Source organism: Melospiza georgiana, chromosome 1 (assembly GCF_028018845.1).
Source record: "Melospiza georgiana isolate bMelGeo1 chromosome 1, bMelGeo1.pri, whole genome shotgun sequence".
NCBI lineage: Eukaryota > Metazoa > Chordata > Aves > Passeriformes > Passerellidae > Melospiza > Melospiza georgiana.
Genome location: NC_080430.1, coordinates 32196114 through 32215564, shown reverse-complemented (window position 1 = coordinate 32215564; position 19451 = coordinate 32196114). Strand labels below are relative to the sequence as shown.

Here is a 19451-nt window from a genome sequence, read left to right as displayed (position 1 = left end):
GGGTGGTCAGGCATTGGAACAGGCTATCCAGAGAAGTGGTGGAATCACATCCCTCAAAGTGCTCAGAAATCATATCGATGTGGCACTTCGGGACTTGGCTTAGTGGTGAACTTGCAGTGCTGAACTAATGATTGGACTTTACTATTTTGATTCGAAAGTGGCATCATTCCCCCTCCGCCCCTCCCATTTTTTTTTCCCGAGGTTTCAAGAGGCTTACACTTCCCGCCTGTATTGCGTAAATAAACATTTTAAGTTACTTGGAGGATGAAAGCCTATTTCCTTCCAAAGCCTACCCCTTTCAGACGAACAGCTGCCGCCCAGCGAAAAGCGTGCAGGAAAGATTGGACGATGCTGGGTGCCCAGGGCATCCGCAGCAGCATCCCAACAGCGCTGGTCCTTCCCGGGGCAGGCCACGCGGGGTGCCCCGTCCCTCTGCCCGCTTTCCCGCCGCTGCCGGGCGGCTCCACCCCGCCACCGCCCCGCGCCCCTCCTCCCTGCCCCTTCCTCCTCCTCCTCATCCCGCGGCAGCGCGGGCGGCCATGGCGCGGCGCGGCCGGCGGCGGCGGCGGGGGGCAGCGGCGGCGGGGACCCGCGGCAAGGTGAGGCGGCCCGCGGGCTGGCGGAGCGGGGCCGGGCGCCGGGGGCAGGGAGCCGGCCCGCAGCTCTCCGCCTGCCCGGGGCAGCGGCGGCCTTTGTCCGCCGCCCGCGGCGTGAGGGGTCGGAGGAGCTGCCCGCCGGCGCCGGCCAGTGCCCGCCAGCGGCGGGGCGGCTCCCCCGGCCGCCCGCACCGCCCCCGGCGCGGCGCGCTGGCCGGGACACCGGGCGGCCCGCGGTCCCGCCGGGAGCCATCCACGTGGCGCGGCCGCTCCGCGGCTGTAAAAGGCCGGGAATGGGGTGCAAGCCGCCCCCGAGGGCGGCCCTGGGACAACTCAGCAGCGGCGTGGGGCAACTGCAGCTGTGCTGGGACTTGTGTAGGCTCTAGTAAAGGCTGGAGTGGATCACTGACAATTAATTAGTTGTGAGCCTGGGTATACCACATTAGAAATAGCCAATACATTTATTTCTTTTTAATTCTGGCCTTTTTTACTTCCTTTTTTTTTTCTTTTGGAAGGCCGCGATGCCAAGGCTGGCACATATTTGAGTCCCCTGAGAGTCATGCTTCCGTCCCCTGTGGTCTGGTCCAAGCCTGGGGGCGCATGCTTGGGTGCATCAGGCTGATTGTGTGGTTCGAATCTTGGGAGGTAGTATTGCTATAGAATCATAGAATACTTTAGATTAGAAAGGACCTCATCTAGTCAACCTCCTCGAAGGAGAGTTGCCATCTTAAACTAGTTCAGATTGCGCAGAGCCATCCAACCTGACCTTGAATGTTTTCAGGGGTGGAACATCTACCAGCTCTTTAAACAAGTTGTTGCAGTGTTACACCATTCTCCTTATATGTAATCTAAATTGACTCTCTTCAAGTCATGCTGAGCTTCCCAGCTGGTGGGAAGGAGCAAGAAGTTCAGCATCTCATTCAACTCTTGCTGATGCAAAGTTGGAGCTTTACAGGGGTTTCTGTGGAACTGAAGTGTAATACAGCCACTGGAATATTTATTAGAGCTCTGTCCTTGCAAAGACCTTCCACCTCTGTATGACCTCAGGCTCTCCGTTTGGCAGTATGAAGATAAGGGTGCTATAAAACAGTTTGGAATAACCCTGTTTGACAACACAGACACACATGGCACTCAATTCACTTCTCTGGTACTGTAACAACAAGACTCTTACTGTCTACTAGTTCCCTTTCTGGTACACAGCTAAACGCTGCACATCATGTTTCATTCAAGGCTCAGCAAAGGGCAGAAGTCTGTTCTTGGTGTTTTCCTGTTTCTCATGGGAGTTTATTTTTGTCTGAGCAAAACCTTCTGCTTGCTCTGCCTTGTTTTTGTGATACATTGGTGAGCAGTGAGTTCAGTCTTGGCAGGGCCAGAAGGATGTGGTGGTGAAGGTTTCTTTGCCTCTGAAGTCATAGACCGTCACTGCTGACGGGCAGATTGGCTTGTGAGTACCTGCTCCAATTTGAAAACAATTGCTGAAGATGTCAGCAGTACAAAACTGTTTTGAGTCACAAGACCTGTAGTTCCATTTCCTGTCCCAGGGTCTGATTTACCAGGTCCTGGCACAGCAGTTTCAGTACACAGAGCTTGTTTAAGGGGCACTGACTGTGACTGTTTGCACCCACAAGGCCTGAACTCAAATCCTAGACTTGAGCAGACCAGGCACAAAGTGAGGGTGCATTGCAGTATTGTACAAAAGATTTCCTTGAAATACCAGGGCTTGGACAGTAGTTAGGCATCACCATGGGATGCTCTTGAATTATTCATAATAAATTCAGAAATAGTTGTTACAACTGTTAGGATTGGTGTGTGATTAGATGGTACAAAGGAAGAAATAGTAGCAGTTTATAGTGTGGATTGTGTTCATATGCTGGCATGCTGATACTTACAGCACTACCAGCATTTTTGAAGAGTCGGAAATAGTTTCCAGGAAGGTACTGCCCATGGAAGGTGACATTTTAAATGATTTGCCATGTGATTATGGTACTTGGGCATTCCTTATTTTAGGATAAAGTAGCCTTATGGACATTCGCTTATTATCAGTCTAGATAAGGCAATACAGAGACCGTATTTGGCTGGCTGCTCTGAAAACAGCAGAATTTACCAAAATTTCCTGGAGCAGTAGGTTTACTGGTGTGAAAATTGACAGAACCTTTTGAGGGGGCACCCTCAAAGTCCCAGGAGTTGTTGCTGTGACAGATTAAAGGCTCAGGCATAATCCATCTTTACATTGGAATCAAATTATTCCTGCAAAGATCATAAAAGTGGGTGATGACTGCTCGTTTTATCAGTTGTTCCTTCTTTCAGAACACTCACTTGCCTTTCCATCTCCTGCTGCTTATGCCAGGAATACTCTTCGCTGTCCAGGGGATTTCAGCTTCTTGTGCTTTAATGATGTTGAGAAATCCTGGAGGTTATCTGCGATCTTCCTTGCCTTCCTAGGTTTTGTTGATGCCCACGAGTCTTGGGCTGATTGTGTGGGTGACAGTCTTTTTGACCATGCATCCAGTCTGTGTAATTCTTTTGCACTGCAGTTTGGGGCTTTATATCTCTGTGCTTTCCATGTCTTTCACACATTTGTATGATGCTTAAAATGAAGCTTTTAAAGTGCTGTTCGTCTTTGTGACTCCAATGGAAAAACCAGGATCTTGACTTCTGCATAGTTCTGGTTTATTGGTCTGGCACCTACTGACACTCTGGCTGGGCCCCTCTATTCTTTAGCTCTGCCCACAATTGTCAGCCTTGGAGTGCTTCCCTGTTCGGTTGCTCCTTTGAGGTTGTTCCTTTGAGGTACGAGCCAAATGCAGTGCTCTTGGGTGGTGTGTGCCTTAGGCTGGCTTCTGGACTGAACCTGGAGCAAGTCAAGAGCCTTTCCAGCATGTGCTGAAGGTGTGACTTTGCACAGGTTTGGTTTGTGAGTATCTGCTTGGAATTAAACTTTGATTATTTCACACTGACTGAGTTTGAATGTGACTGAACTTGTGTGTCCTCTGCTTTCAGTAGGAATGCCCATACATTGTGCTAAATTGAATTAAGAGAACACAGCCCAATTGATTTTTTCCCCATGCTAGGAGCAAAAATGGAGAACTACATCTAGCCCTGCTTTCTCATGCTGTAGGTTCTCCTGATGCATCACCATTGGAGAAGAATGTGCTAGTGTGACAATTGGCAGGGAAAGTGATCTGTGCAAATAAGTCTTTAAAAAATTAAACATGGCAGTCAGTGCTGTAGAGAGAACATGCTTCCCTCCAAATACACTGGTTTGCTTGCAGGCAAGTGTTCTCTCCTCACAGCCTACCAGGCAATTTGCATCTTTTCTGGCTTTGGTGTCAGGAAAGTTGCTTTTTCAATTGGAACATGAAAATTCTTCCTGTTGATGTGGATAGCAAAACAGCTCACCTCAGACTTTTCTTTTTTTCCTTGTCTAACAAGGTGAAATTTATGGGTAGAGTGCTTGGAAAAATATTCTTGGGACTGCTGGGGACCTTGGGTTCTTTACTTTTCAGTAGCTCATGTGACTGAAACAGTTTTGACAACCCTACCAGCCTGTGTCACCCTCTGCCCTTGGTGACAGACCTGCCAGCCTCCACAGGCACATACCAGCTGCTGGCCCCTGGTTCTGTGGGACTGGGATCTCCATGCAGCCCAACCCATCCCAGTATGCTCCTGGGTGTCCTGGTGGTATATTGTCTAATTTAGAGAAGGAAAACCTGAGAGATGTGAATGTCTTGAGTTTTGACTACTGCAGAAATGTAGGATTTGTTATTCTGGCAGTTGTTGGATTGTGTGCCGTCTGTAGCAGTGAAAGTTTGCTGATACTTTTGAATAGTACCTTGTCGGGGTTTTAAACAACTAAGTGTGTTTTATGTGCAAAAATAAATGAGTTCTATAGATATAAAACTTCCTACCAGAAATAAGACTGACTTTTTCAGCAGCTTTGAATTATTTCCAGCTTTCACTAGACTTTTGGTATTTAGCCTTTGTAACAGGTATATTTAAAAGAGAGTATTTCTCACACCTGCAGCATTTCAACAGTCCATTGTGGTCTGTTCATGTTGAAATATTTTCCCCGAGCAAGCTTGCAACATTCATCACATCTCTGCCTTCATGACTTTTTTAGGGATTTAGTGGTGTAAAGATCCTCTCCTGAGTGCCTGTGTTTTACTGATGTTTTAAATAGATTATTTTGACATTTCAGTTTAGACAAATATGTATTTTATTTCTTGGTGTGTAATAATTTGTTGACAAGAGTGGAAATCCTAGGCTCTGAAGCTAATTGTAAATCAGTTTCAGAATGTATTTTAATTGAAAGTTGAAGATGGGAATGTCTGTGGCTTCCAGGACTACACAATAAATGACAGTGGATGAGCCCATCATGACAGAGATGTTTGCTGTAAGCTTGTCTTTTATGTCAGTGGACTTTTCTTGGAAATAAATTTGGCTTACAATTTCAGGTGCAGAAATAGATTCTAATAATTCTGCTAATCAAGATTGACCATGAGACTTCCCTTTCTAAACTTCTGGAGTATGTCCACCTTGTCAGTTGTCTGTTATTAATGTAAGCCCTTCTGGTAAAACAGGGACTCATCAGTGACCAAATTGCGATTTTTCCTACCCAGGCTATGGAGAGCAAGTCACAAACTAAAAATCCTTGGAGCTCTACAGTGAGTTACTTAAATCAGTACCAGTACCACAGAATTTGGGAATGCAAAAAAATTAAGTTCCTACTGGGAAAGAATTTTTTTGTTGTTGTTCAAAATCAATAATTACAGCCTCATAAATGACTCCTCTGGTGCAGATGAAGAAGCAATACATGAACAAGAAGAAATCAGGCATACAGTAATTACAGCAGTGGCTAACTCAGCTGTAGATTAGCACAAGAACTAATGCAGTGGCTCCTGGAAGCAATTTATTCATAGCAGGGAGACTCTCAGCTCCTCGTATGTTCTTCCATTTAAATGCACAATCCTTCATTCTTAGCACTGCTCTGTACTGAGTAAATTCCACAACAACAGAAGTGGATTCTGGTTGTTCACTGTAGGAGGTAGGAGTGAGAGAATATCCAAAGGGGTTTTGATATGGACAGAATGACTTTAGAAACTGTACTTTGGATCATGCCATTATAGGCCTGAGAGGGTCAGTTTTTTCAGAGGTGAATTCTACTCTTGCTTCAGCAGCAGTAAGTTGGTTTTGCATCAGCCTACATCAGCTTTATAAGGTTAGAACTAGAATAAAATTGTTCACCCTTTACTCTAGCTTATTTCAGAGAGTGATGCTTTGGTGAAGGTACTGCTTGCTATTTTAATGGAACCTTTGCAGCTATATTACTTTTGGAGAATGAACCTTCTTTGGGTCACTTGCCTTGCCACAAGTAAACTTTGAAAAAAAAATCATCTTTATATGCCCTGTTTGAGCAACCTTAGTTTTCTGTGACAGTAAAAAAAGGGCAGTCTGCTCTTGGTTCTGAACCTCATCTCTGAGATGTACTGGTGGATATCCAGGGCTGGAAAACAGCTCTTTGAGATGAGGAATTGGCCTCTGACCAGGCAGTCATTGATTCATGTTCCTGAGAGTTAATGAGAGTGTGGCTTTAGCAAAGAGGAGAGAGGCTTGTTTCAGGTTGGAGTGGTGTGTGTGAGGTGTGTATGTGAGGGGATGTAGAGCACAAGTGTTTTGATGCTGGTGAGGAATGCAGACGCTTTTCTCCCAGAGCATTTGTGTGACTGGCAGAATAGTTTTACAGGTGATACTTGGATGTGTGAAAATGTGTTCTGAAACTTGGCAAAATGCCTTCTTCCTTGATTTTAAGGCTTGACTTATTCATCTCATCCTTATACAAACCAGATCCTAAAGCAGCCCACATGGGAACTCTCTGGAGGCTTTCTTACTGTCCTGGAACATGCAGAGCCTTATCCAAAGTGTTTGCTGTGAAGTGTATGGCCCAGTGGAATGGTTGGAAGTGGTGTTATGAGTCTCCTAGGCTGAGACTGAACTTCTTGAACGCTGAAGCTGTGACCTTGTTCACCTGAGGAAGGCTATGTGCCCTTGGCTGTGCTTCCCCCTCTCCTGGTGGGCTTCTAGCAAAGGAGAAATGTTCTTGGTTAGCACATTTTCACTCTCTTAAACAGTATCACAGGAGAAGCTTTGTGACAGTACTGACCAAGGAGAAGGAGTTGCATTGGTTTTGTTTTTGGAGTTAGCCAAGTGTCTGCTAAAATCCATAATGGTATTGTGAGATCTAAAGGTCAGGTTTCTTTGTACTCTAGCATTGTGTTATGTTTGAGGTTGTGTTCCTCACCTCTGAGACATCATTTCTCTGCAAGAGCTGGAGGGGTGGTGGGTTTCCCCATGGGTAAGGGTGCCCTTACAAAGATGAGACACCCATGTATTTTTAGGTCTCTGAAGTACTTTCCTGTGGAGCTGAACACCCTGTGTATTGCATCCCTTCCCAATCCCAGATCCTGAGTCTGTATTCAGGGATTAAAACAGTCTATACAGAATTTTCCTGGAGTTTAGCTAAATAAGGTGCAATTTACACATAGCATATTTTGTGCTACAGACTTGTGTTTGCATAGGAATATAAACATAAGTTGTATGGCTGCAAATTTGAGTTTTCCTGTTAAGTTGGTGTGTGTGACTCATGTTTTCTGTCTTGTCTTGAATCAGAAACAGGTACCCAAGGATGTGGCCAGCATTTTTAATACCCCCAGTGACAGTGAAGATTTTCCAGGATTCCAAGATGATGCTTCCGAAAAGAGCTTCTTGTCAGAGAACAACTGTGCTAGCTTTGATTCCCAGGAGTCTGGAAAAGAGGTAGGAACAGGTTGCCATAGTCCATTTATGCTCTTGGGATGCAGTAATACTCTGAGCCTGTGTCAAAACTGTGTGAATTATAACTCTCACCTTAACCTGTAATTTACAGTGCCCATATTAAACTTAAAAGTAAACTAACTTAGTATTTAGGGTTTAGTGGTTGCTTTTCAAAACTCCTTCATAATATAAAAATGTGTTTCATTGGAAGATGAGTTTAAGTGAAATAGGTAAGTGTAGCAAACAGGAAAAAGAGAATTACCATCCTGGAAAGATGTTGCTGGTTATTAGATGGGCATTTGTGAGTATGTGGACTTCAAAGTATTTCTTCCAGAAATATCTCTGCGCTGTCTCTGCATTAAAATTGTGTTTTAATAGTGGTAATCCAGAGAAAGCATCAGCTCCTGCTGCAGTAGTGCAGTCTGCTGGTTCTTTGCTCTCTTGATGAAGTGGCTTGGATTAGCAGAATGATTTGATATTTTTTCTTCTCTGGTAGCTGGAGATACCAGCTGAATTCTCAAGAAAAGATTAGAACTGATGTGCTGTCTTGGGTGGCAAAAAATTTAGTTTTTAGTCTTTTGGAAACATATAATTACATGCTTGATAGCCATGGGCTAATGTGTGATAAGACACCTTTGTCATTTGTGCTCTTGCAGAGGTCCCTCTGTTTCATTAATGAGATAATTGAATTATTTTTCTTTTATTTTCCTAGTTCATCAGGTCAGTGCCTGGTTAAGGACAAGGAAGATGATTAGTGTTAGCCAAAGAAAGAGACAGAATAAGGCTTGTTACAAATATGTACTGTTTCTCAGCCTTTATAGACAAGTGACCCCAGGAGAGTGCAGAAACCTTTTGGGAGTAGAGCTGCAGTCTGTGCTATGGAGAAAGATAGTGTCCAATGTGTAATTAAATTCTGGGCTCTAAGTTGGTTTGTAATCTTGTTGCTAGACAGCAGTACTGGCAGCTTCGGCAAACCAGGAGGTAGCTTGATCTTGCATTTGTGGTTTTGTGCGGAGTATCAAGGTCAGTGGGGAGCGGTATTGGTGGTGGAGGGAAAAGCTTGTTTGGGAGCTTCTGCTTTTCCTGCTTGGGGGCTGCAGACACCTGACTGTACTTTTCCCTCCCTTGATTTCCCAACTTGTGAAATAGAGTTTATGATAATGATCTGTTCTGCAAAACATTTTAAAATCCTCTGATGAAAAATGCTATGGAAGAGATAGATAGTTAGTTTAACATGCATTGCTGAGAATCCCAGTGAGACTTGTTCCAGATTTACAGCTTGCACTGCAACCTTCCTTATCATTCCTGTGTTTCCCTTGGGATGAGAATTATTTTAAATCTTGATCAGTATTGAATTTAATTTCTTTACCACTAAATGGTAGAATAAAAATACCCTGAGTTCCATCCAACTGCAGCATAATCTGCAGTCCTTGCACATCAGGGCCCTGCATCAGGATGAGCATCATCCTGTGTTCATGATGCCAAACATCACAATTGTTGCAAAAGGTACTTGTGCAAGAAACAAAAGGGTTTTGATGCAAAGGACAAAGTGATGGGAAGTTCAGAAAAATTCAGTTCTTGAGAAAGGAGGCAAGGTAGCTGCCCTGCTGAGGTGGTAAATGGGCTATCGGTGCATCAGGTGTTTCCTTGGATGCTGAAGTGCAAATGAGTTAGCAAGTAGTGACCTCTGTGTGCCTGCTTTTCCTCAGGGCTTTCTGTAGTCCTGCTCTGATCATCTCTGCACTTCTGCCAGTTCTCACAATTTCTCCCACAATAGGTATCCCTGGTGTGTATTTTACCTGATGTAGACTGTTCTTCATAGATGAACAACATAGCTGTAGGTGTGTTATTTTTAGTTACTTTAGCTAACAAATAGCATATTTCCCCCATCAACCTTCATTGTGGAATTTCATAAAAACACAGAATACATAAAATCTTCAGTTTCCTCCAAGAAATGCAATTTAACTTTAAAGTAACTTCCCTATTGTGTTTGTTCCTTTCTCAAGCAGCTGCACTGCAGCTATCAACAAAAGAATAAAGTAATTTTCCTCAGAGAAAACTCATTACAATTACCCATAATAATTTGTAGATGTTTAAGTGTAAAGAAACAGCATATGCAGTGGCTCCCCCCTCCCGTTCCCCTCTAAGTTTTTCCACTCATCTATTGTATCTTTTTTTCACCAGATATTATCTTAAAATAAAGAAATGTGTAATTAAAGTCAGGGAGGGTAGGGAATTGAAAGGAAGAATAAAGATATTTAGCAAATGCATTGTATTAAAGGTAATTTTTGCTTCTTGTGTGGGAGGAAGAAGTAACAGAGGAAAATTGGGGAAATAAACTTATATGTTGCTGACTTTCAAGAGGCAGGTGTGATGTGAACATGGATTATATTCCTACCAGGAACAAGTCTCTCAAGAGATTAGCAGGAACAGGTTGATTAAATGGTTTTCTACTAGTTCTTGTTGGAAGTATGGAAATACACTTCTATTTAGTAAATGCCTTGTGTTTAATTGGCATGTAACGTACATACCATGAAGAGTGTTTTAATGAGGTCTTTTTACTTCCTGGTCTATAGGCTGAAACTGAGGAGCTGTCTACCCTAGAGCACATGGGAATGATAAAAAAACCAGTGAGTTGAGAAGGTGAAAGGTGGAGGGATATTGATCAGGCTGTTCAAAGCTGTGTTGGTACCAGTCAGTTCAGTGATGGTGTAACAGCACAAGGAGCAGACCCCATCTCTCATTTGTATTTTCTTCTTTTCAAGACCTGTTGAAGAAAATACATAAACCAGAAGAAAATACATAAAACAACATGATAATTTACATACAAGAAAACCGATAGTTTATTTTTATTGGATAGTAATGAAGAAGGGAAGAAGTGAAAGAGAAAGTTTCCCCCACAAGAAGTAGCTCAGTTAAAGCCCTGTCCTCAAAATGAAGAAGAAAAATCTTGCAGTTAAAACAACTCAATATTGAATCTGAATGTTGTCTTCTTGTTGTTTGTTTCTTAGACAGGCTTTGCCTGCAAAGTGCTTTCACAGGATGCTATTTAGTTGGCACTGCTTTGACCCACCAAACCTGTTTATTGTGGCAGTGTGTAATACTCTATGTCTGACTGCCTTTCCCAGCTCCTGAGTGGTGTTTTTGCAGGGGCTCCAGTTTCAGTCCAGATACCTCACCGAAGAGCTGCGGAGGATTTTCACTGAGGACACTGACTCTGAAACAGAAGTGTTTGAGGGCTTTGCTTCAAACGAGGTGCATGTGAGTAAGAAAGAAGTTCTGGTAAAGGCAGTCACACCTACATGTGAATGTACTTCTTTTTTTTCCTGTCTCTTCTGTGTAAACTTCATGTTCTTGTAGGAATTTTTCTGATACACTATGATGCTCTTTTTTCACACTGAAATAAAAAGTCTTGTCCTAAAAGAGGGAAAAAATGCTTTATTTAATGTAGCATCACATATTAGAAATGGGAACTACTTCCACTGCTTGTAGATTGTACTGGGCAAGATTGTTCCTCTGGAGACAGCCATGTCTGTATCCCAGACAACACTAATGTGTAGATGTTTTGTTAATCTCTGCACAGGCAGAAGTTGCATACTGTGAACTTGTAAAAAGATGTTAATTTAGGTGAATTTATGGTGATTCCTTTGGATGGAAAGAATGCTGCCTAGAACTAGGGATTTAAAAATTAATTCTCTTATGTCAGAGCCAATATTGTAACATGGGATTTTTCTTACCTGTAGACGGTGGAGTCGGACTTGAGTGATGAAGAACGCGATAATTTGTTGGGTAATGAGAAAGAAGAGGAGGAAGAGATGAAGAAGAAGGTTTCCCCCAAGAGAAGAAGCTTTGGCCTTCGTGTTGCTTTACAGTTTCCCACCAGGAAGTCGTCTGAGAAAAAAGTGCCTGAACAGGCTTTGTCTGATTTACCTCTAAAGGACAGTGAATCCCTCACGCCTCTTTCAAAAGAAATAAGCCTCAAGCGGTCGGACAAAGTAGAGGGCTCTGCTTCAGAGTCTGAAGAAGACATTAAAGAAACACAGGAGGAAAGTTCCAGTGCACTGCTTAAGAGAGCCATAAATATTAAAGAAAATAAAGCCATGGTAAGACTTAAGAGCCATGTTTTTTTTTCTCTGACATTTGCATGCAATTACTTAGCTTTAGCATACTTGAATTTTAGGGTCCCTGCTGGTGCTGTGCTGGAACTTTAGGAAAATCTTATGGTGACTTTTTCTACCTGGGAAAACCCTGGAGGACCCTCAGCGCTCAGACATTTACCCCTAAAATAATCTCAAGTAGGGACTGGCCTGGTCAAGTTTAAAACCAGAGTAGAACTAAGAATTTTTAATGTGAATATGAACAAAGTTATAAATTACCAAGTTTTGCAGCCTTCAGAACATGTCAGAAAACCAGCTGGTCCTTTCAGGTGGTTTATGGTGTCGTTTGCCCAATAGTGTTTCTACTTTTTGTTTGTGTGTGACAGATCTGCTGCAGTTACTGATTGGAAAGCCAGCTAAAAGCTGCTGAGGATGATAAATGTAATTTCTCAGCTGTGTGGGATGTGATTTTTACAATATTGCCTTACTATATAACTGCTGAACGTGTGTGTATGTGTGTGTAGGTGTGGAAAAGAGCAACTGATCATTTACTAATGCTTTTTCCTTTATTATCCAACATGCCACCAGCTCTCTTTAATTATCATGCTGCTATGTAATCCAAACTGATGTTAAATCTTTAGTAGCTCCTTCAGTTTTACTATGTTTCAGGGAAAGTTGCAGCTTCCAAGCAGTCTTGGGGCTCAAGCAATACCTCCTAGGAGCAGTACTGTAATGGCATTAAATAGCTCTTAATAAATGCCACACTGAAGTATTTACTGAGAAATACTGTATTCAGCTTTTAATATCTTGATGGCTGTGGCAATCTCAGAGAGCTAGCAGCTTGGCTCATCCCCACTACCAGTGGCTTTTCAGAAGTTAGCCTCATTCTGGAATTCCAGAACAGGTCAGTGCCTTTTTTGTACCTATCAGCCACTGCTTATGTGGAAATGTACTTCCAAGACATCTTGTGCACGGTGCAAGAAATCATCATCCTGCTGAAGTACTTCTGATGCTGTACATGACCAGAACATGCATGCATTGGGGGAACTGCAAGTGGGGCTTAGTTGCTCTCTAACTTGTAATGAGTGTGTACCCAGTGTCTGCACTGCTTAAGTGCAGAGCTGTCTGGCAAAGAGCACAGATGTGTCTGCAGTCAGTAAAAGCTCACTGGAAACCTCTTACTGTCTTCTGGCACCCCGTCTTTTTTTTCTCCCTGCTATCATATGAACTTAATTTCTTGTTATCAATCATTACCATGTTGTAATGTACTCCTTTGGTGCTGCTTTGATAAGACACTATGTAAATCTGACCAGTTTAATTCCCAGTAAGAATTAGTAGGAGCTATGAAGTTAGTATTGTTGGCAGAGTTTTTGCTCATGGCAAAAGAGTAAATAAACACCTTTTATGAGCCTCACTTTATTTAAGTGCTTTCATAAAGGTTCCTTGCACATGTTGAGCTGTAATTTGAAGTGCATGTGAGGAATGGATGGTAGTGGTGTTGCTTGTTTTGTAAGTTGCAGTGAGTTTTCAATGTGACATCACTTGATTCCAGCTTGCCCAGCTGCTGGCAGAACTGAATTCCATACCAGACCTGTTCCCAGTGAAAACGCCCTCCTCGACTCCTGCAGTAAGTTCCCAGTACTGGTTGGTGGTGACAGTAATTTTTGTTAGACTTTTGTTGGACTTAATGAGTTTCATTGGAAACTTTCAGCAAGTTTGTTCTGGTTTTCTTTGGGTTTGGTCACTTCATTTGTATAAATTTGCTATGGTTTGTAAAGTGCCAGAGATTACGTGAGGAAACAGAATTTTTTAAGATAATTTATGAAGAAAGACAAAGACCAAGATAAGATGCTACTTCATCCTTTTTGCTCCGGAAATACTATTTGAGATTTTGGACAAATGTCTGAATATGTGGGAATAAAGAAGAGTAGTTGCTTTGCTTTGGATTTAGATTCTGTTTATTTCTCTCTTGTAGACCTTTCTTCTAAAATCCACCCTTCCCAGTAGAACTGTGCTCATGAAGTTCAGCCATTCAACACAAACAGAAATTATACAGTAGTTATTTCAATTGACTTTTCTCAGCTTTAAGCAGCTGAGAAACTTTGCTTAGCAGCTTTCTCTGTAGAGTAACATTTTTCCATGTATATTATAAATTGAAAAGATTTGAAGAAACCTTGAAGGACTGTAGGACAAAGGACCATGTCTTTGGTGGATGTCCATGTAGGACTACTGTTGCATGAATTCAATCATGCAATAACTGGGAGGTGGGACAGTGTGAAGAGCGTATCTTGCACCTCCCAAGAATCTCCAAAATTATGAATCTTGAACTAAATGAAGCAGCTTCTTAATACCCTTTCAGTTAAAAAAGTTTAAAAGAAAATTAACGAGAATTCAGCTTGTTCCTCAAACTGTGTACTCCTCAATGTTCCTCGATTGTGTATTCAGATTGTGGGAAAATCAGAATATTTAGCTACCAAAGAGCAGTGAGACCTGGCTTCCACCCTAATATGCCATGTGTTAAATTTTGGTATAGTTCTGTGATGTTAATTGGAACAGAATTTGACGTTAAGGTGTGATTTTTAAAAGTAGCAAAAAAAATAGTCTGTAAGGGAGTATGTTTGGTGGTGGGGTTTGGCTTAACAAGTAAGGAGGAGGAGAACAGTAGATCTCTTCATGATAGTACAAGTGTGGTACAGATATTTTCAGGTTGTTTCTAGTGTTTAACACTACAAACATAACTGAAAAGACAGTTACTGGAATTTTCTTCTCTTTGTAGAAACAGAAGAAAACCCCAAGGAGGACATTCTCTGAAGGCCAGATAACACGCCGAATGAACCCAACCAGAACTGCTCGTCCACCAGAAAAGTTTGCCTTGGAAAAATTTACTGTGTCAGCTGTCAAATTTGCAGAACACATCTGTAGCTACAGACAACAAAACCTCTTGAAGAGACTCAGTGTGGTATTTGCCAGATTTTGATATCTCCAGTAGTTAGGAACTAGGAAACATTTAAATTGTTGGCCAGCACTTAGACCAGACATCACATACACAAAGTTATTGAAAATCTTTGAGATTAGCTACAGAAGAAGTTATTTCCAGGCCTTTCTGTCTCATCTTTCACCTGTTAAGTGGGCTCTATTTGTGACCAGGGTTACTCGGGCATAATAAGGCGGTTAACTTCTGGTCTGTTATTAATTCTTCATCTGAAAATTGCATGAGCCCGTAATGTACAAAACCTTGGAGTGGCAAGGCAGTGGGGTAGTGGAGGTGGCAAAGCAGATCTTCTCTGTTACCAGCTTCAGGAAAAAAAAAAGGCAAAAATCCTTCTCTGGAAATAGCAGAAGGAAGATGTGAGTTATATGGCTGAACTGAACAAATTAAGGGAATCTGCACCAGCAAACTGTTAATGTCCAGGCTAGTAATTGAAAAGTTGCAGATTTTAATATTTCCTATTTTTAAAAATATGATTTTTTTCCTCCTCTAGCCTATGGTGGTCCTTTGTCTTGCTTATATTTTTTTATAGCCCTTATGAGGAAGACCCTTTAAGTTTGAATCCTTAAAGGCTGGATCCCAGTTCTGCTTGTAGGAGCAAGTGCTGGGCATAGTTAAAGCATTATAGAGGGAACTTGGCTATTAGAGGAGGAGGAGTAGCACCAAATGAGAACCTGGGCTGGTAAATGACTGTTTTGGACAGAACAGAACCGATCTAGAGTGAAGGACAAATGAGGTTTTCAGAGACAGGTATGGGGAAGGCTAAGTAAGAATCTGATGAGATTTGTTCATGAATAGGGGTCAAAGAGAATAATTATTTAGAAGGAAAAAAACCATCTTAGTGGTGAGTGGAGTACTCTCTTCCAAATAACAGATTAATAAGAAAGGCCTGGGATTGGCAGGACTAACTTAAAACTTCAGTAGAGGTTTTTTGTTTTTTGCAGAACATTGGAGATTGTCATTGGAGAAAGCAACTAGAGAACATACAAGGAGATTAAAGGATGAAAGCATGGGAAGGCAGATGATCACAGTTCTTGATTTTGAGAGGGAAGAAATGGAGTATGAAGAGTTACAGTGGAGGAGGAGAGGCAATGCAAAGAAAAGTTAGCAGTAAAAACATGTCAAGGATTTGTGCAAATAGAAGTAGTAATAAAGGAAAGGAATTAAATAAAATTAATAAAAAGTGTAGTAGAGAAAAGATTATGGAAGGAGAGGGAGAGAAAGGGGCAGGGATGATTTGGAAACTATTCCCCGTTCTTCCAGTGGTGCATGAGCCTGTAGTTTGCCAGCTGAGGACTGCATACTCATTGAAGGAATTTGTCACCAAGTGTGGTGACAGATGCTTCATGAGATCAGACAAAAGGTATTGAGATGAGTTTGTTTAGCAGGGGGATTGTGGAGTTCGCAAAAGGAGGAGATCATCCAAGTACTCGTCTCATCGCCCGGTAGAAGACATAACTGAGGAGGACTTGGACAACATTGCAATCACTGTTAGAGACAAAATCTATGACAAAGTTCTTGTACGTGGTTGCCATATTTTTCAGTGTGTCTGTGCTTGAAATGAAAAGTCTCTCACTATTTCCCTGGTGTTTTCTAAAAGGTCTCCTTTCCTGAGGCTCTGGGGAGTTCAGCTCATCATTGTCGCACAAGTATAGCTTTGAAAGCTTTGCCAGACTTCTCTGGGCTTGGCTGTGGTGGTTGATACTCCCCACTGGCTTTTTACCCCTGAAAAGTGTTTCTGTGCCACAGAGCTATTAAGTCAAGTTTGCTATAGCTATTACTTGCCACTAGTAAGAGTATCCTTTTTGTCTCTCTTGCTAATAAAAATGTTGTGTTGTACCATTAAATAATAGTGATCCCTGCTGTTCTTTGTCTCTGGAAATGACATTTCTGTACAGGTTGTGTGGTGTCCAGTGTTCTTCATGGAAGTCCTCCTTCCTTGCTTTCACTGGATTGGGCTATTGGTTATCATAAAGATCATCTTACCATGTATGTCCGACTTCATGGTATTGGCAGGGATGAGTCACAAGATAATTTTGTCAGTACTTTTAGGTTTTTCCTAGATAGAAGAAAGGACCAGAACTATGATTATGAGGTTCATGTAATTTGAGACTTCTAATGCAACTGAAACTTGGCACTGTCTCTGTAAAATTCCTAGCATCTTCGTATGATTTATCATCGTAACAGAACTTCCTCTTCATTGTTTAATTTGACCTTGGTTTGAAGTTTGTGCTTATTATTATTAGGAAAGCTCTTCAATGGGCATTTAAGATGTCCTTCATGCAAATGTTTTTCTCTTCCATTCCACGTTTAGGGTAGTACTTGCCACCAGTGTCGACAGAAGACAACTGATACAAAGACAATCTGTCGCAAGCAGGGCTGTGGAGGGGTCAGGGGGCAGTTCTGTGGGCCCTGTCTTCGAAATCGATATGGTGAAGATGTGAAATCAGCTCTGCTTGATCCAGTAAGTGTCATTTTTGAACCTGGAATGAAAGTTTAATGAATACAGCTTTGTTACTAATCTGTGATGTTAAGAATACACTCATGGTAATGGGGTTCAAACCTTTTTGCCAAGAGCAGATCTGTAGTACTAACTAATAGCCATGATGTGCTAGCCCAATGTGGCAGTGGCTGGTCTATTAGCACCTGTGCTTTTATGTGCAGCTGCTGGGCAGCTTGGGGGTACCTGACTTCATGTACCAGCTGGTTAATTCAGTCCCAGGAATTGTCCTGTACCAGCAGGCAGAGTGAGGCAAAGGAACTTGTTACAGTGGGTACCCATCTCTTTCTAGGGAGTTGACCACAGTCAGCCTAGCATGGAATGAGTGTTAGGCATTTCAGATGACTTCAGTCTATTTAAAAGTCAATACTGAACACATCAGAGAACTTGAGACTTCAGAGTAAGAAATAGTCAAGCACTTAATAATTTCGTTAATCCTGCAGAATTTGGAAAACGTTAATAAGGTTGATTGGCTGGCTGACAGAGGCTTGTAAAACCTTGCCCTGAACAATCACGTGGTGTGGAAGCCATACTCACATTTTTCTGAGCAGCAAGAAATCCAGTATAACATTTTTCATAACTTACTTTTCCCCCTCTCCCACACTCACACCCCTGCAGGCCTGGATCTGTCCTCCTTGTCGCGGGGTGTGCAACTGCAGCTACTGCCGCCGGCGGGATGGGCGCTGTGCCACCGGCATGCTCATCCACCTGGCCAAGTTCTATGGCTACAACAATGTCAAGGAGTACCTTGAAAGGTGAGAGCTCTGCCCTCTGGTTGTTCTTTTTTAAACTGTTACAGCCCTTTAAATAACATTTGACTTCTTGTGCCCTGGGGCAAATCTTGCACCTATGCAAAAGAAGTTTCTTGGATTTAAAATTTTTTCCTTGGCTGAAAGCAGCTTATTTGAAGTGATGTATATTGTCTGTGTAAACAGCTAATTTGATTAAAAAATTGAAAGGCTTCTGCCTGTTTTGAAATCCCTGTTGGTTGGCTGAAGTGTATAGAAGTGCTGTTTTGGAAGTTATCATCTTCAGCAATGGAATTTTTTTGGGGAAGGTGACTTTCCTAGAAAGCACTAACACTCTTTTCTCATATCTTCTAGTTTACAAAAACAACTGACGGATGACAATTGAGAGCACTGAACTCAAGCCGTGCCTGAAACTGGTTAATATGTTAACAGTTTGACTTCAGAAGTTTATTATTATGTTTTACATAAAATAGAATTGTAGTATATAGCATATTCATTTCTTTATTGGAAACTTGTTGATTGATATGGTCTTATGCAAAAGATCTCTCAGGAAAATGTTTTGGTAGAGAAATCTACATGCACAGACCTATATGTTAAGTGAAATGGCACTCTTGAACCATGAGTGGTTAATTTTTAATAGAGCTACACAACCACAGGATGGAGAGCTTGGTCAAAATGAGCAATATTTTTATTTTTATAATTGTGCAAGTTTGCAGAAAGGGTGTTTAACAACTACCTTCAAAGCACCCCATCTTCAAAGAAACAAAACACCCTTGTCTACCAACTTGACCATAAAGATCTATTATTCCAGATCTGCTTTCTGAACCTGTTTCACCACCTGTAGTTTATAGACCTTGTCCTTGCAAAGAAGGAAAAGATACTTTAATCTGAATGCCATTATGTTCCAGCCAAAGGTGATGCAATCAACAAATGTGAGGATGGTTTTTGAAAGTTTTATTCCAAAGTGCAATTATTCACCAAAACATGAAAGTAGAAGAATGTTTAAAAAGAATTTAAAAATATCCCGGTAAAAAAATCCAACAAAACTTCTCACCAGCAGTTTTTGTGTAAGGTACCTGCTGCCTGAAGCATCTACCACCTGTTGTAACTGGTCTATATCAGAGTTCAGGAATAAATTTTTTTTACTTACAGTTCATGCTTAGATATTTTTTCATTTGTACAACCAGACTTTCAAACAACTTCATTTAAATGCCAGATATTTGTATTGCATGTTAAAGTATGTTAAAATTTTGTAATATACACATTTCTTTTTATGTAGAGAGAATAAAGACTGATCTAAAGAAGAGTATTTTGTGATTCAAGCTACACCCTCTCCCATTTACTTTCCTATAGCAAGTGTAATGGTGCTTGGAGATCAATAATCATTATGTGGAGAAACACATGAGCACAACATTGATGGGTGAGGAAATAACAACATAGACCACATAAGGGTTACATTTAAGATTGTGTTTTTGTGAGACAAAAACACAATCCTTAATGTGACACTTATGCTCTAGCTTTTGCTCTAGCTGACTGTGAAAAATCTCTCTTTTTACTATCAGGAAGACTGAGAAAGTGGCATGTTTTATTGAAAGCTTAGTATGAAACTGACAGGAGTGAAGCTATTCCTGCCGGAACCCATTTACCTGACTTCTCAATTTTCAGCTTGAAAGTCAAAACACAAGTTGTCCTCCTGCTTTTGCTTTTATA

The 19451-nt window shown here is 41.7% G+C and overlaps 1 protein-coding gene across 1 annotated transcript; it reads left to right on the top strand.

The window, feature by feature from the left end:
• The first annotated feature begins 539 nt into the window (after positions 1–539).
• Positions 540–19042, top strand: CDCA7L (cell division cycle associated 7 like). Its single transcript, XM_058019133.1, has 10 exons — positions 540–599; positions 7263–7409; positions 10557–10688; positions 11150–11509; positions 13056–13130; positions 14280–14462; positions 15881–16012; positions 16807–16956; positions 17611–17747; positions 18096–19042. The coding sequence occupies exons 1-10, from the start codon at positions 540–542 to the stop codon at positions 18124–18126; spliced, it is 1407 nt and encodes a 468-aa protein (XP_057875116.1). The 3' UTR covers positions 18127–19042.
• The last annotated feature ends 409 nt before the right edge of the window (positions 19043–19451 follow it).

Excerpts from the sequence above, each read along its gene's own strand:
- CDCA7L (XM_058019133.1), top strand. The coding sequence starts at position 540 with ATGGCGCGGCGCGGCCGGCGGCGGCGGCGGGGGGCAGCGGCGGCGGGG. Across the intron at positions 10,689-11,149 it reads TGAGTAAGAAAGAAGTTCTG|ACGGTGGAGTCGGACTTGAG; the intron begins GTAAAGGCAGTC and ends TCTTACCTGTAG. Across the intron at positions 17,748-18,095 it reads GTCAAGGAGTACCTTGAAAG|TTTACAAAAACAACTGACGG; the intron begins GTGAGAGCTCTG and ends CATATCTTCTAG.